Source organism: Lepidochelys olivacea, assembly GCF_965140295.1.
Source record: "Lepidochelys olivacea isolate rLepOli2 genome assembly, chromosome: 18".
Taxonomy (NCBI): domain Eukaryota; kingdom Metazoa; phylum Chordata; order Testudines; family Cheloniidae; genus Lepidochelys; species Lepidochelys olivacea.
Genome location: NC_140428.1, coordinates 27,011,758 through 27,034,637, shown reverse-complemented (window position 1 = coordinate 27,034,637; position 22,880 = coordinate 27,011,758). Strand labels below are relative to the sequence as shown.

At 42.9% G+C, this 22,880-nt stretch overlaps 1 protein-coding gene across 6 annotated transcripts in view; it reads left to right on the top strand.

Annotated features, from left to right (window-relative positions):
- MEGF6 (multiple EGF like domains 6) overlaps positions 1–22,880 on the top strand; it is a 254,375-nt gene that overhangs the window by 5,272 nt on the left and 226,223 nt on the right. For 3 of the 6 annotated variants that reach the window (XM_084651677.1, XM_084651676.1, XM_084651672.1), the window contains exons 1-2: positions 3,076–3,933; positions 11,646–11,780. In XM_084651677.1, coding sequence (XP_084507803.1) covers positions 3,845–3,933; positions 11,646–11,780 — 224 coding nt within the window. In that variant the 5' untranslated portion in view covers positions 3,076–3,844. Of the gene's footprint in view, positions 1–3,075; positions 3,934–11,645; positions 11,781–22,880 lie in introns of those variants that run through there. The other 3 variants (XM_084651674.1, XM_084651673.1, XM_084651675.1) reach the window with 2 other exon arrangements.

The window sequence follows — 22,880 nt, the reverse complement described above, 5'->3', positions numbered from 1 at the left end:
GTCAGAAGGCAGGATACTTTTTAAGAGCAGGTTAGACAAACACCTGTCAGGGATGGTCTAGATAATACTTAGTCCTGCCGTGAGTGCAGGGGACTGGACTAGATGACCTCTCGAGGTCCCTTCTAGTTCTATGATTCTATACTGGGCCAGATGGATCATTGGCCTGACCCAGTTTGGCCATTCTTATGTTCTTACTGGTGATGCAGAGGTATAACTGAAGGAAGATTTTTCATGAAGAATCTATTTTACTGGTGATGCATGAGCCACAAGGAACTGATATGAATTTCAGATCCCAGGTTGAGGTTATTGGCTTTGAGATTTGGAACATCTTTCTTCTTGTAAATTGAGCAAATTTGATCTGGAGTCCTTGAAAGACAGTGCCATTTTAACAAAGTTATTTTTCAGATTTGAACAACACTTCAGAAATTAAATATGAAGATAATTTACAAAAGATACTCAGTAGAATTTTCCTGCTGTTTTCAAGAAGCAATTTTAGGATCTAAATAGTTTTACAGTTTCCCTTTGAGAAATCAGTGTAATTTCTCACAAGGCTTCAGGATCCTGAGAAGAAAATGAGTGCTTGAATTTCCTTATTGTGCTGACTTACACTCTGAAGTTTTAACAATAGAATTTTTACATCGCCATGTCCCTTTCTTAAAACAGAAAATATCGAAGGCCCAGCTGTTGGGCCAGACAGCTACTTAGTTCCTAAGGGAGAATGTTACGCACACAGCTGTAAAGGTGGTGTATGGGGCACTTATGAAGGGATTAATGTGTAAAGCCAGCTATTTGCAGAAGTTGTTTGTTTTCCATCTTCTTCAACGGGATACATTTAGCTGTTAACAAAAGCAATTGTTATTTTTCTAACTTGCCCCTAGAGTACTACTATGTTACTCCAAATTCAGCAACATGTGCAGTGCCCACATGTCATCACCTTGCTCTTCCTGAGCCAGGAACCCTGCATATTTTTATTTTCTAAGTGCCACAGTAAGCTGTATGCCTAGAAGAGCAGTAATAACAAGACTATGTATACAGCAAATGCGAGTTGCATTCCTCAAAGACATAATTAGGTCTAGGAGCATTCCCCATGGGCCCCCATTTTCTTACCATAGCAGTACACTGGCATTCACACACCACGCACTAGAGAGTTTCAGTTTCAGGGACATTCAGAAGCTTCTGCCCACTTGCTCACAAAAAGATTCTCTCTATCTTTACGGAAAGAGCTGGGTAACCCATTGTTCCTCTGGAGAAGTATAGGTGGGTGCTGGGGAGTGTCTAGCGAAGCTGGTTTTGGTGTGAGTTCAATCCAGCAAATATAAACTCATGTCACATCACATTTCCATAAACTCTTTGGGGCAGGGACAGTCTCTTACAGTGTGTTCAGCACCTGGCCCTGTGGGGTTCCAATCTTGCTCTAGGTGCATTAATTCCAAAGTCTGGTTTCTTTCACCTAGTCACACACATTCCTGGGTGCACTGCTGAACCAGCTGGGGCTGGAAGTCTCACTCCAGCAGACTCTCCCTCTGTCTTCCTGCACTCCTCATTGCTCTCTTGTACAGAAGGTCAGTCCTTTGCTGAGGACTCCCCAGCTCCGTGGACCGGTCTGTTCACCTCCCTCTCCCTTGTTGATTCCCCACCCCTTTTTGAAATTCAGCTTCTGTCAGACAGCTCCTCGCTTGGGTGTTTGTTACTGCAGTGCTTTCACACTTCTTGTCTGCTCTTCCCACTCCTCTTGTACCAGCCAGTGTGTCTCTGCCCCATCTGACGGAACCATCCGTAGGGGCAAGCAGGGAGCGCAGTCTTTTTAGCTCATTTAATCCTCAGCACGTCCGTCTGCTGAGACTGACAATAACAGGACAATTAATGCCACTTGTGATGCTTTTTTCTTTTTTTTTTTTTTTTTTGATGGGGTGGGGAGTAACACTAGTTCAACTGGGAATTGGATTGAGACCTACCAACTAATTTCACACTGGCTAGTTCACAGTCATTGGATGGCAACACAATTTAGTCCCTAGTGCGCTGTGTTTGGTGGGAATCAATGAACTAGAAGTCAGTCTCAATACTCCATTCTCTGAGTGAGTCCTGCTCTCAGAACCATTCCAGACTAAATAGATAAAATGCGCTTATGACTTTGAGTGAAACTTCACATTTGGGCCAAACCAAAATGTCTAGTGCAGGTGGGGTATGTTTTCTGCTTGCCAAGTATGAACTAAAATAAAAGTTCTAAAGAGCGCTTGGCCATAGAGCAATGTTTGAGGAGAAGAGAAGGTGAGGTAGTGAGAAGCATGCTGAACAGGGACAGCAGAAGGCCACTGTGTTTGTTTATTTGGATTTATACAATAATAAAACGGGGCCTCTAGGCACCTCAGCCACAAGTTACAAGGACAAAAAATTAAATAACAGCCTTACCCCTGAGCCAGCAGAGGTCAACCCCCAATAAAACACAGCTTCCCTCTCCCACGCAGATCTAACCCCCATCAAACCTCACTGCTCATTTTGTTTTCTTTTGCAGGAGGGACAATTAAGTAGGAGAGGGCAAATAACGAATTAGTCTAATCCCTTTTCTCCCCCACTTTGCCCAGCTATTTTGGAATGATTTTTTCCCTTTGGATCCAGATTTATGTATTATTTTAATTATAGTTTTAATCTTGCCCCACACCCCAGATGCACTTTAGCAAACCATGCACTAAATAACAGGATTTGTGAGCAAGGCACTTGCATACCTATTAACCCTCCAGCCATCAAAGTGTTCTTCCTGCCTGTCCCTGTCAGCCTTACACACCCCCATCAGAATTTCTCTTGGAAGAGTTGTGAGCTGCCTTATCTGTTCTAGATGTGCAGGAAAGCTTGGATCTCGGTGACTCTTTTAGACCTGTCTTTGGGGGCTGGAAGGATTGCAAAGCTTTGGGAGTTGGCAGTGGGTCCGGCAAAAGAATTGCCTTTTGATCAGCAAAATGAAATTATTCTTGCTGCACTTCTGCTGGGTTCCCCCCCTCCCCTTCCTCTCCTCACGGTTGGGCATGGCTGGTGGGAGGGATTTCTGACTGTCAGCAAGAAAGAAACAAGAGAGCATGTGAATGAAAGGCAGACCTGGGAAAGGCAAGAAGAAAGTTTTGTTGGTCTGTAGTGCAGGGGATAGAAGAGCTGCCGCTTTCAAAGCGAGTGTGTGTAAGAGAGTGAGTCTCCTGCCAGGAGAAAGGTGGAGGTTGATGGAGAGAGGATGACTTAGGGTGTGCAGTGAGGGTTAATGGAAATTTCTGCCCATTGCTGAAAGGGGGCTGGGAATTGTGTGTGTCTTCAGGAAGGTGGACTTCTCTGTGGGAGCTCCCGTCCTCAGAGTTGGGTTATATATTGCCTTGTGAAGTGGATCAGGACACCAAACCAATCAAACCTACATGGGACTTCGCTGCTGGACTGAACCCAGATTTTGTAAGCCACCGGTACTTTGGATCTCCTCAGAAAGTAAATGTCAGCAGGAAAAGCCACCTCAGCATAATTTAATACTAACAAGAGAAGCTAAGGAGCCAGGTTTGGGTTTTGGAAAAGCTCTGTGACCACTCTCATTGTCCTCACTTCACTTGGACTGAAGATACAGGGGAAACTGCCTGTAGGAGGAAAAGACCAAGAGTGATAAATCTGCTCTTCCAGCGGACCCCAGCAAGAATCGGTGTGTGTTCCCATAGCATTGTTCTTTGTCAGCAAAGGCGAAATTGGCAAAGTCAGGAGATAATCATGAACATTTTTCTTTGAGGAAGAGACGCTTGCCAGCCTCTCACTTGAGAAGGCTGTAAAACTTTCTAGGCACCCACCAGAGCCACCCTGGGAAGGGAAGGGAGCAGCAGCAATGGAGTCACACGTGTTGTTGGTGCTATCATTCATTCTCACCCTGCCAGTGTGTCCGCTCACCTATGGGAACAAACTGCAGCCCCTTATGTAAGTACTGAGTGAAGAGACTCACCGGCTGGGTCAGGTCCGCAAATATTTAAGGGAGAAACTGCTATATGCAATTTTAAAAAAAAGGTTCTTTTTCTTTTTTAGTTTTCCCTGGTCACAAGTGTGCATAGAACAAAGGCAAACAGGGATTTGAAAAGTATGGATGCTTCCCTTTGCCTGTAGGAGATGCTTGGATTTTTTTTTTCTTATTGAGATGTAGGTAGTGTGTGAGTATGAAATGTAATTATATAGTCTGAAGACTGTTTTCCTATGACTGCTGCTTTTATAATACCCTCTTCTTTATTTCTCTTTTCTTATCACATTCCTCTTTGTAGTCACCTTTTTTTCTTCTGCTCTTAATCTAGAGGCACTGAGCCCCGTATTTTTTAATGAAATGTTACAGCTTTAGTTTGGCATTAACTGTGTGGATCCTCTGGGAAAACTTCCTTACAAGTTGGAGGGGGATCTCTCTGCTTTTCTTTGTAAATGAAACTAGTATTGTGCAGTGAAATAAACCCAAACCATCTTTTCCCTGTATCAGTAACTCTGTTATTGGGGATGGAGGCACTCCTGTTCAGTGGATGTGTTTTGGAAAATTATTGCAAAGATATCTTTCTTCTTATGTAAAGAATTTCATATTATCTCCCCAGCAATGCCTGTTAGGGATTGTTGGATCAGATACTGGAAATGAGATGTGTGCCAGTGTATTCAAGAAAAGAAAATGCCAGGGAATGGGAAGTGCTGAATTTAATTTAGCAACATAATTCCCAATAGAGCACTGCTTACAATACTCTTTAGACATAAAACCACTGTTTGGTGCACACAAAAACGCTCCTTCACTGCAATAAATTATTCCAGAAACATTGCTGCTGCCAACCGCATTCTTGTGGTTCTTTTTAGTTCTTCCTTTTTGGATGTGCGTACAGCTAAGGGGTGAGGCATTTGTAAGTAAATAGCAAAGGACACGCAGGGCAATACCATTCTGTAGATTGCCCTTCGATCAGCTGCAAATGCAAGTTTTGATAGTTATTATATGGATGGATTTGTTGTCTTTTGGAAAAGGAGATACTAGCAAAATAACAACTGCTTCCCTGGCCTCCGTCCATCTGTGACGGGGGTCTGGTGAACTGATGTATATGAGGCTTGGCTAACTGAATAGCTCTTCAGTGGCCACATGTGAGAACAACAGGCCAGAATTTTAAGGCAAAGCTATTGGGGGAACACGTCATTAATCCAAAAGGCATTTTCAGGCTTTCTGTAACAGTATTGTAATTGAATGTCTTGGAGCAGTAAGATGCCAGCTGGAATTGCTATACTTCTCCATGTCTGAATTATTGAGTTAGTCTGTTGCTATAGAACGTTGGTTTGTTTTAAATGCATAGGCTCTTTTGGGGAACCATAACCACCAGAAGTGGAAAAAAACCCAACAGATTGCTCCCAAATCTCATTAATTCACAGACTAATGTTTGCTACCCCTCCTAAAATTAAAACAACAGATTAATATTTATTGAAGCCCAGTTAGTCAGAAAAGCGGTTAGGCAAAAATGGCACCTACTCACTCAATAGACCCGCTTTCTAACTTAATCAGAATTGATCACCTTACTCACTAAAGGAAGTGTGTACTCCTCTCAGCCCTGTCGGCATCAGTGCATTTAGGAGATAGCGAGCTCTCTATTCTGTCTTTTGCAGCATCAACACAATCCATGTTTAAGTCTAGTGGCAGACTCATTACTTCTGGTGATCGTGTCAGAGGCAGGAGGATCTCAGGTGGGGTTTGGGAGGATGGCCGTTAGAAAAATAATCTGTTAACCTGTAAATAAAGCTCATATATTCTGGAATAATTGAGAGTGGATGAACATGGATCCTACCATATATTTTGAAATCCAGGCCCACAAGAAAATTGCCTCCTCTTTGACTCTTGCTCTTTCTTAAGGTGCTCTTTCTTAAAAGTCCCTAAAAGAAAAATATACCTGTCGGGGATCAGTGGACAAGTAGTTGTTGGATCTTTCATAGAGGTTCACCTTGCCTAGAGGTACTGTGCATGTGAAGAGTGTTAACAGCTATAAGGTAAGCTTCTGCCTAGGGAGACAGATGTGAATAATTACTATTCAGAACACATGTTTATTTGCTTTATGATTTTGAAATATTTTTCACACTCCAAGCAGAGACCACTGTCAGACCACATATTTACTGAAAAGCAGTGATGAGCTGCCAAAATCTTAACAACCGGTTCCCTATAAAAAGTTCTGATTTAAGGGTTGTGCCCAGTGGTGAGCTGCAGCCGGTTCACCCCGGTTCGTGCGAACCGGTTGTTAAATTTTGAAGCAGTTTTAGAGCCGGTTGTTAACCCACTTCCCTGCAGGGGGCGCTGAGGCTTTGATGGGCTCCGGCCGGGAAGTGATGTAATTCCTCCTCCGGCCGCTGGGGGCGCTGCGCTGCGGGAGCCACGTGGGCTGCTGCCTGGCCCTGGGCACGAGCCCTGGTGCTGCTGCTACTCCCCTGGCCCTGGGGCTCCCGCTGCTGCCGGGTGGGTCCCCAGCTGCTCGGGTGGGTCCCCAGCTGCTCAGCTGGGCCGGGGCTGCCTCCTGCTGCTCGGGCTGTTCCAGTGATGAGCTGCTAAAATCTTAACAACTGGTTCCCTGTAAAAAGTTCTGATTTAAGGGATGTGCCCCAGTGTGTATTTTTTTGTACCAACAGGGTTACCATACGTCTGTATTTTCCTGGGAGGAATTTTTAAATTTTAAAAATTCCTCCCAGACGGTGATTTAAGAACTAAAAAGCCTGACCTGTCCGGGAAAATACGGGTGTGTGTTAACCCTGCCTAAAGTTATTTTTAAAAAAGACGGGCCTGAACTAGAAATGAGCTCCGTTTCACATGTGTGGGTCCCTGCCACTCCCTGGGGGTGTGCTAGGGTGACCAGATGTCCCAATTTTATAGGGACAGTCCCGATTTTGGGGTCTTTTTCTTATATAGGCTCCTATTACCCCCCACACCCTGTCCTGATTTTTCACACTTGCTGTCTGGTCACCCTAGGGTGTGCACATGTGTGGGTCCCAGCTGCTCCCTGCCCCCCTCATTGAAGCAAGTGTGCAGGGTTACTGCCCTGGGAACTGCAGGGCACCAGTGGACGTGGGGCAGGGCTAGCTGGAGGCAGGGGGTGCGGGGTGCTCACGGGGAGAGCGGCTCGGAGCAGCCCGAGCGGCAGGAGGCAGCCCCGGCCCAGCTGAGCAGCCGGGGACCCACCCGGCAGCAGCGGGAGCCCCAGGGCCAGGGGAGTAGCAGCAGCACCAGGGCTCGTGCCCAGGGCCAGGCAGCAGCCCACGTGGCTCCCGCAGCGCAGCGCCCCCAGCGGCCGGAGGAGGAATTACATCACTTCCCGGCCGGAGCCCATCAAAGCCTCAGCGCCCCCTGCAGGGAAGTGGGTTAACAACCGGCTCTAAAACTGCTTCAAAATTTAACAACTGGTTGCGCGAACCGACTCAAACTGGCTCCAGCTCACTCCTGCTGAAAAGGCTTGTAGAGCCTTGTCTGAAAAAATAGATGAAAAAATTCAAACTTCCTTTTTTTTTCCTAAATGCAGTTCCTGTGAAAAAGACAATTACTATTAGTGCTTTAATATGTAACTTTAGTGGGCCTCAGAGAAGAGGCAAACTGACCTGTATGTCTCTTCTCTTGCAAACCCTGATACGCTTTTTGGCCAAAATCAGATATCCAGTCAGTTTATAATATGAATGGATCCTCTTTTGGGGGAACTGAAGCCTGCCCTTGCGAAGCAGATAGCCCTAGTGATCTAATGCAGTTTTTTTTTCAGTTGTAGACCTCTACAAAATTTCAAATGGAAGTGCTAACCCCTTTGGAAATCTTAGTCATAGTCTGCGGACCCCACTGCTGACCACAGGTTGTAAACCACTGTTGTATGGTAACAACAACCTTTCACGGACCCTTAGTCATAGAGTTGAGAACCATTGAAAAATGCATCTTTCATGGTAGAGTAACTTACTGTTACTCTAATTCAGGAAAAGGGTCAGGGCAATGACTAGCTTTGCCTATAGGTAAACCTACTGTTGCTTCAGATTCTTTTAATGAAAAAGGGGGCATGATAAAGGTCTATACTCGTTCTTACGATAAGAGAGCAAGGGGACATCAGCTTAAAACACACAAAAGTAACATTTAAAATGGAGGAAAGTGAAAACAGATGTTCTACAAAATGCATAGTTGCCATGTGGAACCTACTGCCACAAGATGTTTCTGAAGCGAAGAGCTTAGCAGGAGCTAAAAACAACATAGACGTTTATATGGATAATATGAATATACACAGTTACAGAGAGAATAAAAATAATAGTGGATATAAACCATTCATTCCCGCTGGAGTTAGAAAGCGATTTCCGCCGTAGGCATTGCATTGTTGTCCATTATGGAAGTTTTGGACCTTTACCTCTGAAGAATTTGGTGCTGAGCCCTGTAAGAGACTGGACTAGGTGTACCAGTGCTCTGATTCCATATCACCGTTCTTGTATTCCTAATTGTGGAGGAAACCTGATTGAAACAGGAACAAAACAAAACAACCACTTCAAAACAGAACAACACCTGCCCAAACCACCACCCAGAAATAGTCAGAATAAAGAGAGTGCTTGTGTACAACTAGACTAGTGTACAATCAAATCTTTTCAATGGTAAGAACCAGTTGGGACCCGTTAAGAGAATTCCTATCAGTCAGAAGTTGGGTGACATTAGTATTTACTTTAAAAGGTGGGAGCTGCACAGGATATAATACGTTACTTTAATTCCCATTGTAGAAAGCAGGGCAAGGCAGGGTGAGAGTGAACTAGAGCAGGACTTGGCAGTGTTTTTTCCTCCTAAGACCCACAAGTCACTCAGTGTTTACTCCTGTGACCCCAGACCATACAATTTTTGTACTGATATCCCTGAAGTATTTTCATTGTTCATTAAAAAATGTTGCAGTGCACAGTCATTTGTGACTTTTGAAATATATGTTCATTGTGCCATATATGGTCAAAATTAGGTTAGGAATCCACTCTGCTGGCTTCACAGTCATTGCTTTGAAAATTGGTTATAATACAATCCTGTAGCCGGCCAGGAGGAGGTGCTACAAGAGGGGAGAGAGACCTATTTTTGTAAACAGGATATGAAGTAACTCATTCCTAAAATACGTTCAGGTTTAATCAGTCGGGGAAGCAGGAATGCCAAATACAGAATTAACATTTTCTAAGAGAATGTTAAGATCACCAACACAAAACAAAAATCCTCTTTCTGAAATGTAGACCTCACACTGTACCAGCCCTATCGTGGCTGTAATACAGTAATGCAGTTGTAGCTTATTTATGGATCCCCAAACACATTCTCAGCTCTTCACTGTCCAAAACTTGTGATTTCAAAATATTTCATACCATCCATAATCAAGTTAGCAGTGGCAACAAAGGCTGACTTCCAAAAGGTTCTCCACTTTATTATGTACTGGGGGAAAATGCTTTTTTTTTTTTACTGCTTGGTAATAGTTGCATATCCACCTCAAGTTAGTCATGCTTGATAGTCAATGCTATTGTAGCTATAATGAACAGCAGAATATAAACTCTTTGCTTGTTGAAGCAAAGGTTTGGTCTACTAGGGCAAATCCTGTATGCCTGTTTCTTTCCAGGAATCAACCCCAATCACTTCTGTTCAGTGGGAGGGCATTTTGGAAAATATAAAATGAACTTAACAATAAACAAATATTTTATTTTGTGTGGAGAGGCAAAAGCAAATAGAAATAGAATTTATTAGAAATTTTGAACTCTGGGCCTCTGATACTTGAAAAAAGATTACACAGCTTATTATTTATTAGCATTTGGGAAACCAAAATATTTTCATCTTTTAATAATTTGGTTGCAAAGCACTAAGCCAATGAAGTTTGTAGTACACATGAGTTCTTGATATGTCTGCTCGGATTTCATCGGTTTTTGAAGCTGTTGATTAATTTTACGTGTTCCAAATGCTATAAAAGAAAACGGCACCCAGTTTACTCATTCCCCTGGTTTGAAAATTCTGAGAGTATGAAGCACCTTCCCCCTCGGTTGTAAACTGTGAAATGTACTTGGAAGTAGATTTGTCAGTTATAGTTTCCATTTCTGAACCCATTACTGTTGGTGACTATCTTGACCTTTATGAATCTGGCAATTTAAAACACCATAAGCGGTTTCTTGGCCTGCCTTAATGCTGGTTGGACAATAATCAGAAGACCTTTAATGTGCTATATTTAAACAGATTTATTTTTTTCTCTTCTTATTTTGAGTATATATTATGGCAGGATGGAAACTGTCTTACAGTGTCTGACATTGGTTTCTTGCTCAAACTCCCACTCAAGTAATTATACTCTGATCACTTAAAATTCCCCATACATTTTCATTTGGAGACAGCATTTTTTACTTTCTGTTACAGGGAGCTTCCCAATGCAATTACTTCCTGTTCTAAGCTGTATAGTGATGTTGTGCATTCTGACAGGTTTCAGAGTAACAGTCGTGTTAGTCTGTATTCGCAAAAAGAAAAGGAGTATTTGTGGCACCTTAGAGACTAACCAATTTATTTGAGCATGAGCTTTCGTGAGCTACATGCATCCGATGAAGTGAGCTGTAGCTCACAAGAGCTCATGCTCAAATAAATTGGTTAGTCTCTGAGGTGCCACAAGTCCTCCTTTTCTTTGTGCATTCTGAGACATCAGCTGCATTCATGCCAGAGGTGGCAGCATACCAGTGACTGTTGAAGCGATTTTCTTTCTTTCTTTTCTTTCTCATCTCATCTCATCTCAAAGGAGTGTTGCCTTGCTTACTTAATCAATTGTTTATAGAGTTCTTTGAGATCCTTGGATAAAAGTTGTAATGGAAATAAAAGTTATTTCAATACAGGTTAAATGGTATAAAAAGATGTGACTTTTATGCTTTTTTGCAGGATGACCACTATGGTATCTAAACATATAATCAAGTGGGGAAGAGTTGTGGGGCTAGGTGTTAGAGCATGGTACAGGGAGTCTAAACTCAGGAGTCCTATTGCTGTCTCTGCCACTGACTCACTGTGTGAACTTTGTTCAGATATTTACCTTCTCTCTGCCTCAGTCTGTCCACTTTTAACATGTTGGAGGCTGATATTTACCTGATGGGGTGCGGTGAGACTTAACTGATCCATGAAGGCCTTTGGTCCTCCAGTGAGACACTCTTGATGCATCCGATGAAGTGAGCTGTAGCTCACGAAAGCTTAGCTCACATAAATTGGTTAGTCTGTAAGGTGCCACAAGTCCTCCTGTTCTTTTCTTGAAGTGGAGGTGCTGTTGTTATTTTATTATATTATTTGTACTGAAGCTAGTGCCAAAAGTGGTGCGCTGCTCGGTAAGTAGACTGTCTCACCATAAGCATATTAAACCAGTGCTCCGTGATTTGAACTGGCTCCCTGGGGCTCCCAGAAGGAGTTTAAGTGTTGGGTGAAGTATAAGGCCCCCAAGGGCTTCGGACCTGCTTAGCTGAGAGGCTATGTCTCTTCCATTTCCTCCCGTAGAAATTAAATGAGTAGATAAATATTGTACAGAATATCTTCTGAGACGCTTTCTCAGAAAAAGCATCGCTTACTCACACCCTGTTCATTCTCAGGCTGTCAAAGCACAGTGCTGGTTCACTCCATGATGCTGAGGGAGATATAAATATGTCTGCTTCTCTCCGTTCGACAGGCCAAACGTTTGTGCGGAGCAAGAGCTGGTGATAGTGGGGCACAGGCAGCCATGTGTCCAAGCTTTCACTCGGATGGTCAAAGTGTGGAAACAGGGCTGTAGAGGACAGCCGTGGTGCATAGGCTATGAACGGAGGTAAGTGCTGCTTTCTGGTGCTTCTTTTCTCCCTTGTCAAATGAAAATAGATTTTTTCTTCTGAAAGGAAATGCTAACCTAACTCACTTTCCTTCAGCTTGTGTGTGTGGGTGTGTGTGTGTGTGTGTGTCTGTAAGCGTGTGCATGTATGACAGCGAGAAAGACACACAAAGATGCATGCTATTAGACTGAAATGTTGACTTCAAGTTTATTCAGATTCTGGACTGGAGGAGGTGGGGATTGTTGCAAAGGTGAAAAGCCAGACAGACCAGGCTGCCCTTCACCTTCCTACCTTCCTCGATGGATGAGCCACAGAACAGCATTGAAAGCAGCCTGAGAAGAGGCTTGGTGCAGTTGTAATGAGTGCTGCAGGAAAGTGAGGGGGTATAAGTGGTATATGCTAGTTTACAAAGGGGAGTGGACAATACAGGTGCTCCCCCGTTTAGCTCAGAGGGAGAAGGACTGGGTGTTAGGATATAGATATTCAGGCCTGTCTGCAAAGGCCTGTACTTTAAGAATTGAGGTGTATTCTTATCACTTGGCTAGTTCTAGAGGTATAAAAGAAAGAATCAAAATCACTATCTGCTGGTGTAAGGGCCTTCTCCTACTGTCACAGTCTGAGGCCCTGTTCTTAGGCTAAGGCCTTTGGCTAAGCAGCAGAGGCAGCCATAAGCTAGGAAGCGACCGGTCACCTCCTCACTTCCCAAACTAGTCACATTGAAATAAGGTGCTATTGGGCTGTTAGGAATACAGTCGTGTCCTGATAGTGCCTATCACCTCCAGAGAAAGGGAAGTGCCTAGAAAATGTAAAAGGAAACTTAGTTTGATAGCATCCTGTCTGGCAAGAACTCACTTATCAATACTGGGATGTGAAATCCTCACTTTTGTATTGTTTTGTCATTATAGTTCCCACTTTGCTATTGTTTGTCTGTCTGTATAATCTCTGTCTGGTTCTGTGATTGTTCCTGTCTGCTGTATAATTAATTTTGCTGGGTGTAAACTATTAAGGTGGTGGGATATAATTGGTTACATAATCATGTTACAATATGTTAGGATTGGTTAGTTAAATTTCAGGAAAATGATTGGTTAAGGTATAGCTAAGCCGAACTCAAGTTTTACTATATAGTCTGCAGTCAATCAGGAAGTGAGGGGGTGGGTGTGTGGGTGGGAGAGATGGGAACAGGGAATGGGAGTGGAGAAATTGCAATCATGTTTTGCTAAAGGGGGAAATGGGAACAGGGAATGGGGGTAAGGAAATTGGAATAATGTTTTGCTAAGGGCAGGAATGGGAACAGGGACACAGGTGTAAGGCTCTGTGGTGTCAGAGCTGGGAAGGAGGATACTAAGGAAGGAAACTGGAATCATGCTTGCTGGAAGTTCACCCCAATAAACATTGAATTGTTTGCACCTTTGGACTTCGGGTATTGTTGCTCTTTGTTCATGCGAGAAGGACCAGGGAAGGAAGTGGGTGAAGGAATAAGCCCCCCTAACACTGGGCAATGCAAAGAACATAAAAGGTGCATTATAAAGTAACACACCTAACAATAACAGCTAACAGAAGTCACCGTCGACTCGGTATTAGGGCTCGCAGAAGGATCTGGCATTAAATTCAGTCACCAGTTTGGAGAATGCTAGTTGCTATTGTGTATGTGCCTTGGCTATCTGATTTGTATTGATTTCATGTTGCAGTTTTTATTAGGGTAACATAAAGAATTCATGTAGTGGCTGACTCAAACCTACAAAGGGAGGCACGTGCAGAGAAATATGTGGCTTAAAGCCACAGATTAGCCATCAATAGTGCAGCTATTTAATTACACCATGGTCTGGCTAGAAATAGGGGAATCCCAGAGGATTTTGTGAACCTTTAAACACAATCATGGGACAGGGACCATGTGTTCCTATGGGTTTGCACAGCATCTAGTGCAATGGGCCCTGATTCCAGCTGGTGTCTGTGGGTGCCAGTGTAATATAACTACTGTAACAATGCTCAATGTTGAGAATTTCAAATCCTTTAAGCATTTAGGTTGTAGAATATAGGGTCTCTGTTTGTTTTTGGAGCAGGTTAGCCATTGTATTTGTTTCCAGATGTCTTAACCCACATTGCCTCTGTTTGCCATGATCATACCATGTTAGTTACATTAATTAAGTGCATCATCTGTATTATCCCAACAGCTTCAGTTGTGTTGACTTCATAGCAGGAAAGTACAGATAAAGTCACTATAAATGTTTAAAGGGCAGGGTTTCTCAAACTGATCACTTATTGTGAATTAAGTTTATTGTGTGTTAATAATAAAACTGGTTGGAAAACAGAAATACATTTTTGCTGACAAAAAAAATTCTCTGTCAAAAAACCCCACAGGATTTAATCAAGATTAGTTAGTTAAGATGATACTGGATGTGATTTGCCTGGCCTGCTCTGACCAGTTAGCACTGTGTCAGCAACTCAATTCTTCACATCCTGGTTCATCTGGTAAAATTTTGTAATGTAGACAAGAACCTAATGGCACTGGTGCAGATTTTCCAGGCAGCTTTTCAGTTACCAGGGTGCAACTTACATGGGGTTCATGGATAATTAAGTGAGCAGCACTTGTTCTCATTAACACATATTGTTCTTCTCTGTTTGCCAGTGTAATGTAGCCCCGAATTAACATTCAACCTGCTTTGCACATTTTCGTGTTCATGGGGTTGGAGTGTACTAGCCACATTTTCAAATAGTGGTGGCAGAGTTGCTCCCATGAAAGCTCTCCTTTTGTATGCACAGTTTTTACAGGTGTAACGTAAGTGCCAGTGTCTGAAAACTTGGTCCTGTGTGTAAGGCTTGTTTTGTATTGCAAAGTTGATCCCTGCCCTAGCTTTGCCAGTGATGTCAACCTTGATAATCTGCTTCCCCAAGAAACACATTTTCCCACACTGCCCCTTACAAGTGGAAAAAGCTCCCAGTCAAAATTGGTCCTTTCGGTCCTTCAATTCCTTTCTCAGAACTTGCCTGTTACTTGATACATGTAGGAAATTGCAACCTGATTAACAGCTAGGCAGGTGATGAGTTGTGGTTACAGTCTCTGATTGGTTAAGAACTGCCTGCATTCTGTTAGCTTTTAGGACCCTGTCTTCCTGAACCTCCACCCCAGTCCACTTGTTTGTCTCACCCACCTGCTAAGGCTTGTCCTTTAGACTGTAAGCTCTTTTGGGCAGGGACTGCAATTTACTACGTTTGTATGGCATCCATCTCAGTGGAGCCCCATGCTGGTTGCCACCCCACGATTATAACGTTTAATAATAGCAAGGCCATTTTGTGTGGATAGGATCTTCTGAGACCCTCTCATATTCTCCCCTCTTTACTTACCTCCTACCCTGACACGTCAATTGTGGCCATCCTCCCCCCAGCTGAGGGGGGTTGGAGGTTGCTTCTTCCAGAGCCCGTTACCGGCATTTCATATGTAATGAGGGGTGCTTTCCTCATTGGAGTTGTTTGCGCTGTGTCCACAGCCTTCCCAACCTCTGTCGATCTAGGGGGTCGCACGTTAGTCTACCAGTTCCTCCCGTAAGTATTTTAAATGATACCAAGTAAACAGTGAAGAGTAAGAACTCCTTGTGATTGTTAGTAGGAACTGACGTGTGTTAATATATCACAAAGTGTTACTTGGGCAATAGAACATGAATATAGTGCAGAATAAATCCAGACTACCTTATTTTATAGAATATTGTAAACATCATTTTTCTTATTTATTTATTTATGTAGCAGCTATTAAGAAAAAGGTTTAATGCTGGGTAAAAATTCAATGTTTATTATTCATATCCCATTCCCTGTCACCTGGTACCATGCTCTGCCATGCCAGCACTTTATAAGTCTCCTTTAGTGTCTCTTCCACACATGAAAGAATTCCAGAATGAAAGCGAAATGTTCATCTGCTAAAAAGCTCCAAATGACCTATATTCCAGGGGAAGGGCGAAGCAGTAATTCAAATGGATCTTTCAAAAGCTAGGCAAAGAGAAAGGGATGACGTCCCATCCCCCGACAGCTGTCCCACGTTGTTCTCATTAAAATAGAAGTCCCAAACCTGCCCTCTTCTAAACTGCACTGACCAAGGCAGCAGCCTCTTTCAAAGGCATTGAACCAGAAACACTGGCATATAAAGATGATTGTGAAGAACTGGATGTCCATATGATGGTGAGTTCTGAAGAGAAATTGGGAGTCTTAAAGACTGAAGGGACATTTTATTTTCTGTAACCACCTGACAATATGGGGTTATGTTCCTGGAACCAGCCATGTCATTTCAGAGTAATGTTTCATTCTCAACAATTTCAGCTTCAGAATGTTAACAGGGTCGCAGAAGTGATTCCTCCCTTCACCTATCTCAGGTGCTGCCACCACAGACTCATCCTGCGGCCTTACAAGCTAGCTGAGTTCTTTCTGCTTCTCGCCTCACCAGGAATGTGTCAGAATGTAGCTAACAGTTTTGTGGATGATGGCAAAATGGAGTCTGTCTCACTACCCTGATCTGTATTTGTTCCTATCTTGCTACAAGGTACAGGAACAAAATCTGTCTTTTTGTAATTAAAATAAGCAGATATTGGCTTGTTTGATTTTTGTACTATTCCTATCCCAAGACTTTAGGCCCATGGAAAATCAATGAAGAGCACATCACAAAATAAATCTGATGAAACAACACTAACAAAACATTAAATGCTTCTCACCCCCCTACAAACACAAGCTCTGCCCTACCTTCCCATTCACCCCCCCCCCACTAAAAGTCGACATAAATAGAGAGGTCAACAAATTCCCCAGACCGATGTGGGGAAGCGAGTTCCAGAGTCAAGGACTCTTCACACTGAATGTCCTGCCCCCAGATCCTAACCAATCTAGGAACTGTGAGACTGAGTGTCCCAGCTAATCTCAACTGCCATGGTTTAACAGGAGAGAGTCCGGTCTCTAAGAAACACATAACCCAAATCATTAAAGGGCTTTATAGATTAAAACCCACACATAGAACTGCAGATCAGAGTTTTCTGTGGAGCACAGTTGTAATGTGTTCCATGTGGGAAGCACCACAAATCACGTAGGAATCTACATTCTTCACTAGCTGAGTTTTCCACCTGATCCTTACTGTAGTTGTATCTAGGGCTGGGTGAAATTTTTCAGCTGAAACTATTTTTGCTGAAAAATGCAGATTTGGGCCTGCCAGACTGTTTTGTTTCAGGTCCAATGAAACCTTTCCTTGACCTAAAATGAACGTTTTTTTCCAGGTTTGGCACTGAACAAAAAATCAATCACCTGCACAGCTTTGGTTGTATCTGCAATGCAGTAGTCCAGTCTGGTGCTGGACTGGGAGCAGATACGTTGTGGGAGAGTCATTCGGGGTCCGTGGCCACATTTTAAACTGACAGTACTAGGAATCAGTTTGAGCTGGAAATCCCATCTTTTGCAGGGTTTAAGAATATTAATATATTCCCATTTTCTTTTAATCTCATCAGAGCAAAGACTGCTCAATAATCAGAAGAATAATAAGATTGCCTGGAGCAGTTACTATACGAAAGTACAGAGAATCAACCCAAGCCATGAAAATTCAATTGAGGGACATGCTCTGATTTTTAACAGTAACAAAACTCTTCCCCTGATTCTAATGGAAAAAAGTTTCAGGCAGAGATTCGAGGACTGGCTCTGTTCCAGGATAGAAAAGGTGTTGAAACTAAGACACTGACACACATCCCTTTTGCATTTTATATCAGATTCCATGCCTGGGTTTTGACCATGTTAGATTGGGATTTTACTTCAAATTATTATTTGTTTGTTGGTTCTCCAGAAAGGTTGTTGTTTAAAAAAGGTACAGTGTGGTACTAACGCTACCTCTGAAATACGACTGTACAGTGTTCTGGGCTGAAGACTGATTCCGAGACAGTCAAATTGCCAGTGAATATGCTGACTCACGTTTAGGTTTGTTTGTGGGCGTAGCGGATGTATGCACATTCACTGTGCACTGCTTCCTGGCCTAATATTAGTCTTTCAGAAATCAGTGGCAAAAACTTCTCATTGACTTATGTGGAAGTAGGATTCTGGTCCTTAGTCACTGAAATGTTTAATGCGGGTTCATTGGCTTCTCTGGCTGTACGGAGCTAAAAATCTGAACAGATAAAGGTCTACAGGCTGAAATTGCCTATGCTGCAGTTAGCACTGGAGTTCTTTGAGGCTTGATTAAAGACTCACTAGGTAAAATCTATGGGCCACGTGATGCAGAACATCAGACTAGATGATCATAATGGTCCATTCTGGCTTTAGAATCTGTGAATCAGGGAATAACATGCTGCCATCCATGGGCTGTCTTCCAGCCAGCACTGGGCAATATGAATGTCAGATTTTCTGGGAAAAGATTAAATTAGCGCAGGATGCTGTCAGCAGCTCAGCTGTGGTCTACAGCTGCTGTTGGTTCTGTGATGTGGAGTTTGTTAACAGCAGATACGCATCAGTGATCATCTCTGTAACCTTCGAGCACCACTGAGTGAGGCAGCGTTGTAGTCTGTGGATGAAATCAGTGAGGAGCAGTGGGCTGGCGCTGCCAGAAGAGCTGTAATGTCTGCTCTGAGAGGTGATGGCGACTGTTGGGGAGATTTACTATGATAACTGCTATCATGAAGCAGATGACTTTGATGCAGAATAGGGCTTCCTTAAAAATGGGTGTAATATAGATAAGCAGGACCAAATTTAGCCTTGATGTAAGCAGGTACAACTACACACAAGTCAGGTGGATTACACTTGCCTGTGTCAGGGATGAAGTTGGCCTTTAGTAGTTGAAGTGCAGTGGTCTGAACTGAAAGTGACTGCAGGTGTTTCGCTTCTTAGGATATCAGATAAGTAGCAGGTGAGCCTAATTTGGGAGCATAGAGGCTGTTGAAAGCTGGAGAAGTGGGTTGTGAAGGAAGGACACTGCAAATGCTGAATTCTGGATCTTTCCTTCTCTGGTTGCTGTCCTGGCTAAAGTAGGTAGGGCCAAGCATTATATTGCTTTCTGCCCCCTTTTCTATTTCCCCATCCCCTTGAACAGTTATAAGTCTTTTTTTTTAAAGATGCATCAGGAAACTAATTCCAAGGAGGTACCTTGGACTAGAGACAGTTTTTAAGTGTTGGGTTTAAGGAATTGCTCTTAACCTATAACTGTCAGTAATTATCTTGGTGATAATATCTATGTAATGGTAATAAAGCAACAAACAAACCCTCTGATTTTCAGTCATAGAGTCTGTCTCTCTGACTGTGTTTGAGGAAGTACTTTGAAATGATAGGTGCCTTGTCTGCTGCTACTTCAAAGGCTGGCAGTTCTCCAGTCGCAAATGTCTGTTTCAGGTTGCTAATGCATGTTTTTTGACACTGTAAATCAAGGAACTAAAACAACATAATTTTCCATTGAGAACATCTGTCTACTTGTGAACAGAAGTTGCCTTGTACACAGGATGAAGGTAGAGGTTTAAGCTAACTATGTATTATTATTGCCTTTTTTGGTAAAAAAAAAAAAAAGATTCTGTGTATTTGTTTCAGTTTGGTCTTGGTTTGGTTTATGCACTTTTTAGTGAATTGTGGTGCTGGTGAAATGTGCTGACTTGGCAGCCCCGTAGACCAAAGGTCTCTCTGTTTGTCCACAACAGACACAGTGCAGGTAGCTGTAGCCTGATTCCCCATTCTGTCTGCCGAGGTACATCAGCCCTGAAGTGGCCTGACCGTTCCTAAGAGAAAGAGAAGAGTGTATTATCCAAGCCCGTTCAGTCCTTAGCTTCTGGATTAAGACTCCAAACAAGATTTGGGTGGCTGGTGGGTTTTTGGAGTGGACCCCTGTCTGCTAGGAACTGAGCAGAGGCCCACCAAGATAACTTCATAGTTTGGTTTCAGAATAGCAACCGTGTTAGTCTGTATTCTCAAAAAGAAAAGGAGTACTTGTGGCACCTTAGAGACTAACAAATTTATTTGAGCATAAGCTTTCGTGAGCTAGAGCTCACTTCATCGGATGCATTCAGTGGAAATTTATTTGAGCATAAGCTTTTGTGAGCTACAGCTCACTTCACTGAATGCATCCAATGAAGTGAGCTATAGCTCACGAAAGCTTATGCTCAAATAAATTTGTTAGTCTCTAAGGTGCCACAAGTCCTCCTTTTCTTTTCATAGTTTGGCTAGCTAATTTACAGAGTCGCACAGACCCAACACTGAGAGCAGTCTTGGAAAGAGACATCACCTTGTCTGAGGGTGGAAATCAGAGCCCTCAGAGGTGGCCAAATAGTGGGTTGGGGCAAATGGTGTTTCATAATTCCAGGGTGGATGACAGCTTGTATGTTCCAATGCTGGGATTTAGTTTCTGCCAAAAACCATGGGGCTGCTCCCATGTAACTGGGAGCAGAATTTACCTATCGAATATGAAAAATAAGTGATATAAAAGGAACTTTAAAAATCCTTTCATCAGGCTGTCTCTGCTGTTCTCTTCCTTCTGATCTTCCTGCTGGAAGTTTCCATTACAGCAGCAATACATCCCACTAGAATGACGATCTGATGCCAAACTCTCTTGTGCCGTGCAGCTGAAGTCACTGGAGTGCACGGTGACGGCATCCATGTGAATGTTATGCAGCCTCCGTTTCACCCACTGGAGCTGCTCCAGTTGGACTGTGCTCCAACAACACTGGGTTCAGGAAACATATTAACAGACTCAGGATCTGACACACAGAAGGCTGGTCTGACCTTGGCTGCAACTTATCTGAGTTAATGGACGTGACTAGGAAAATACAGCATCTGCTATTCCTCTCCCTAGTGTAGTTTCACCTGTTTAATGAGGAGCAGCTGTCTGCAGGGCTGCATGGACAATAATTCAGTAAACGTTAGTGGTAATTATCGATAGCCCCTGATGTCCCTGTGTATGTTCTTGTGGCACTGCAGATACTGGTGAAGTGATATCATTTGGAGCCTAAACCCATAGCAGGCCTGCTAAAATGGATGAATTTTGTGTGAGTCAGAGTCCACTGACAAATGCATTGTTCCGTTTTTTTCAGGCTTTTTCTGGAGGGCGGGTGAATACTGGTTGGGGCAATGGAGAGCAGAAGAGGCACCACTATATGTATAGAAAATTGTAATTGTAACTAACACGTTCATAACCATAACCTGGATGCCTATCTCAGAGTGACTGTTCAGTGCATTACAAGCTTCCATAAAAGATCTTACTCCATATACTCTTACAGTAAAATAACACTGTGTGCAATCAGTTGGTTTAATTGCTTATTTTTGAGGGTTTAAACCTTCTGTTCTTCCCTTGGGGTGTCTGGACACGGATTGTCCAAGAGTCAGTTGGGTTTGAGAGGGCTGGTTGGTTGTTTTTGGGGGGGTTTTCTTTTTGGACATTGCTTGAAGTGATAGTGGTTGTTTTTATAAAATTTGTATATGGGCCCAGATTATTGGGGTTGCCACATTTTATAAAAATAAATAACACTTTATGCTAGAAAATTGACTGTAGGGAACAGTCCTTCATTGACTGGGGCATTAGTAGTGGTGGACTAGATTATCTAATAGGTCTTGTCCAACTATCACTTCTGTGGTCCTGCTGGTGTGTTAATATGTGGGACCTCAAGACATGGTGGTTGCTGGTTTAGAGTGTGAAAAATTGTTTTGCATTGGATAAACTAAACATCCAAGGGGTTGTGTAGCTAGCTGCTCCTGGAAATGTTATATTTTTGGTACTATTTGTGTCTGTTTTAACAACAAAGAGTTTAGTTTGACATAGCCTTCAGGAATCACACGCTGATGCATGTATGCCGTGTACTCAAGGGTATGTAAATGGATCTTTCATCAGCAGGACACTATAGTATTTTTCTAAGCTAGAGTTCCATTAGCTCTGGCTGTTCTGAATAACTCTGGGCCAGAAACTCTGAAAGAGAAAACAAAAGCTAAGATAAACAATCTCCTTTAACAGTTCTTTCCACACCTCCTTATTCCGCCTTCCACTTTCTTTATCCTTGGTGACATCCATAGAGGCACTGGCAATTGGGACTGTGGAAAATATTTGCATCACATTTTAAATCTACTTGAACTGAACCTTGAGTTCAAGATTCAGTAAATGTGTTAATCTTGGGCCTGACATAAAGTTAGTTGGAGATGGGCCAAGGTTGTTCACTCACACAGCTCAACTAGACATTTAGAAATCTGTTGAGGGCAGAATGGAACCCAGGCTCCGTGCAGAGTCTCCCGCATTATTAGGTTTTATTGATTCTAACGGAGGGCAAGAAAAAAGAGAATTTGACACTGGGTTGCTGCACTAGCTGGTGGCTTTGCTTTGCCATCAGAATGAATGCTTTTCATAACTGTTATCTCGACAGATTAACGGTTTGCTGCTGAGCTGGTATTTTATGCCATCTTGGGGAATGTTGATTGTTTTGGGTCCCATTATCTATATTTTGCCATTTCTTTTTGTGCAACATCTCTGGATGCTCTGTTAGGTAGCAAGAGTAGCTCTCCATCCTACCAACTTCTGGGGGGGGGGGAACTCCTGAAGGAAGTTGTGCCAGTGCTCAGTTGAACAAAAAGATCAGAGAATCATTCAAATTAGGGATGCAAAAACACCTAAGTTATTGAGTCATCCCAGCAGGTGTGGAGAGTGGTTCCAAGAGCTGTGTTTTCTCCAGTCTAGTTTTCTGTGATCAGTTGTAGAATGTTATATTGGATCCCATTTTTCTTTGTAAAGTTTTGCATATGGCAGGACTTTTCAATATCCTCAACTCCTCTCCCGTAGTTCTTAGCCTCTGCTATCTTAGTTCCACTGCTTCCGTAGGTAGTCTGTTATAATATCTTAGAGAGTTTTAGGGTTAAGCACTGCTTCCTCTACTCCCCTTTGACCTACGTAGGAGCTGCAAATGAATGTCCAAGGGCAGAATACAGTCTATAAAGTTTTTCCTACTGTCCTTTGATTTTCCTTGGAGCAGCTTGCCCTCCATGTATGAGTCTATGCAGCCTAAAAAAAACCCCCACACTGACTGTTGTAGTACAGTCCAGCAATGTCTCAGTGAATCTGCATGGGGAAAAAATCTTTTCCTGTCACAACAATGCATAGAAATGTTTGCGTTCCCCACTCATTGGTGAGTAAT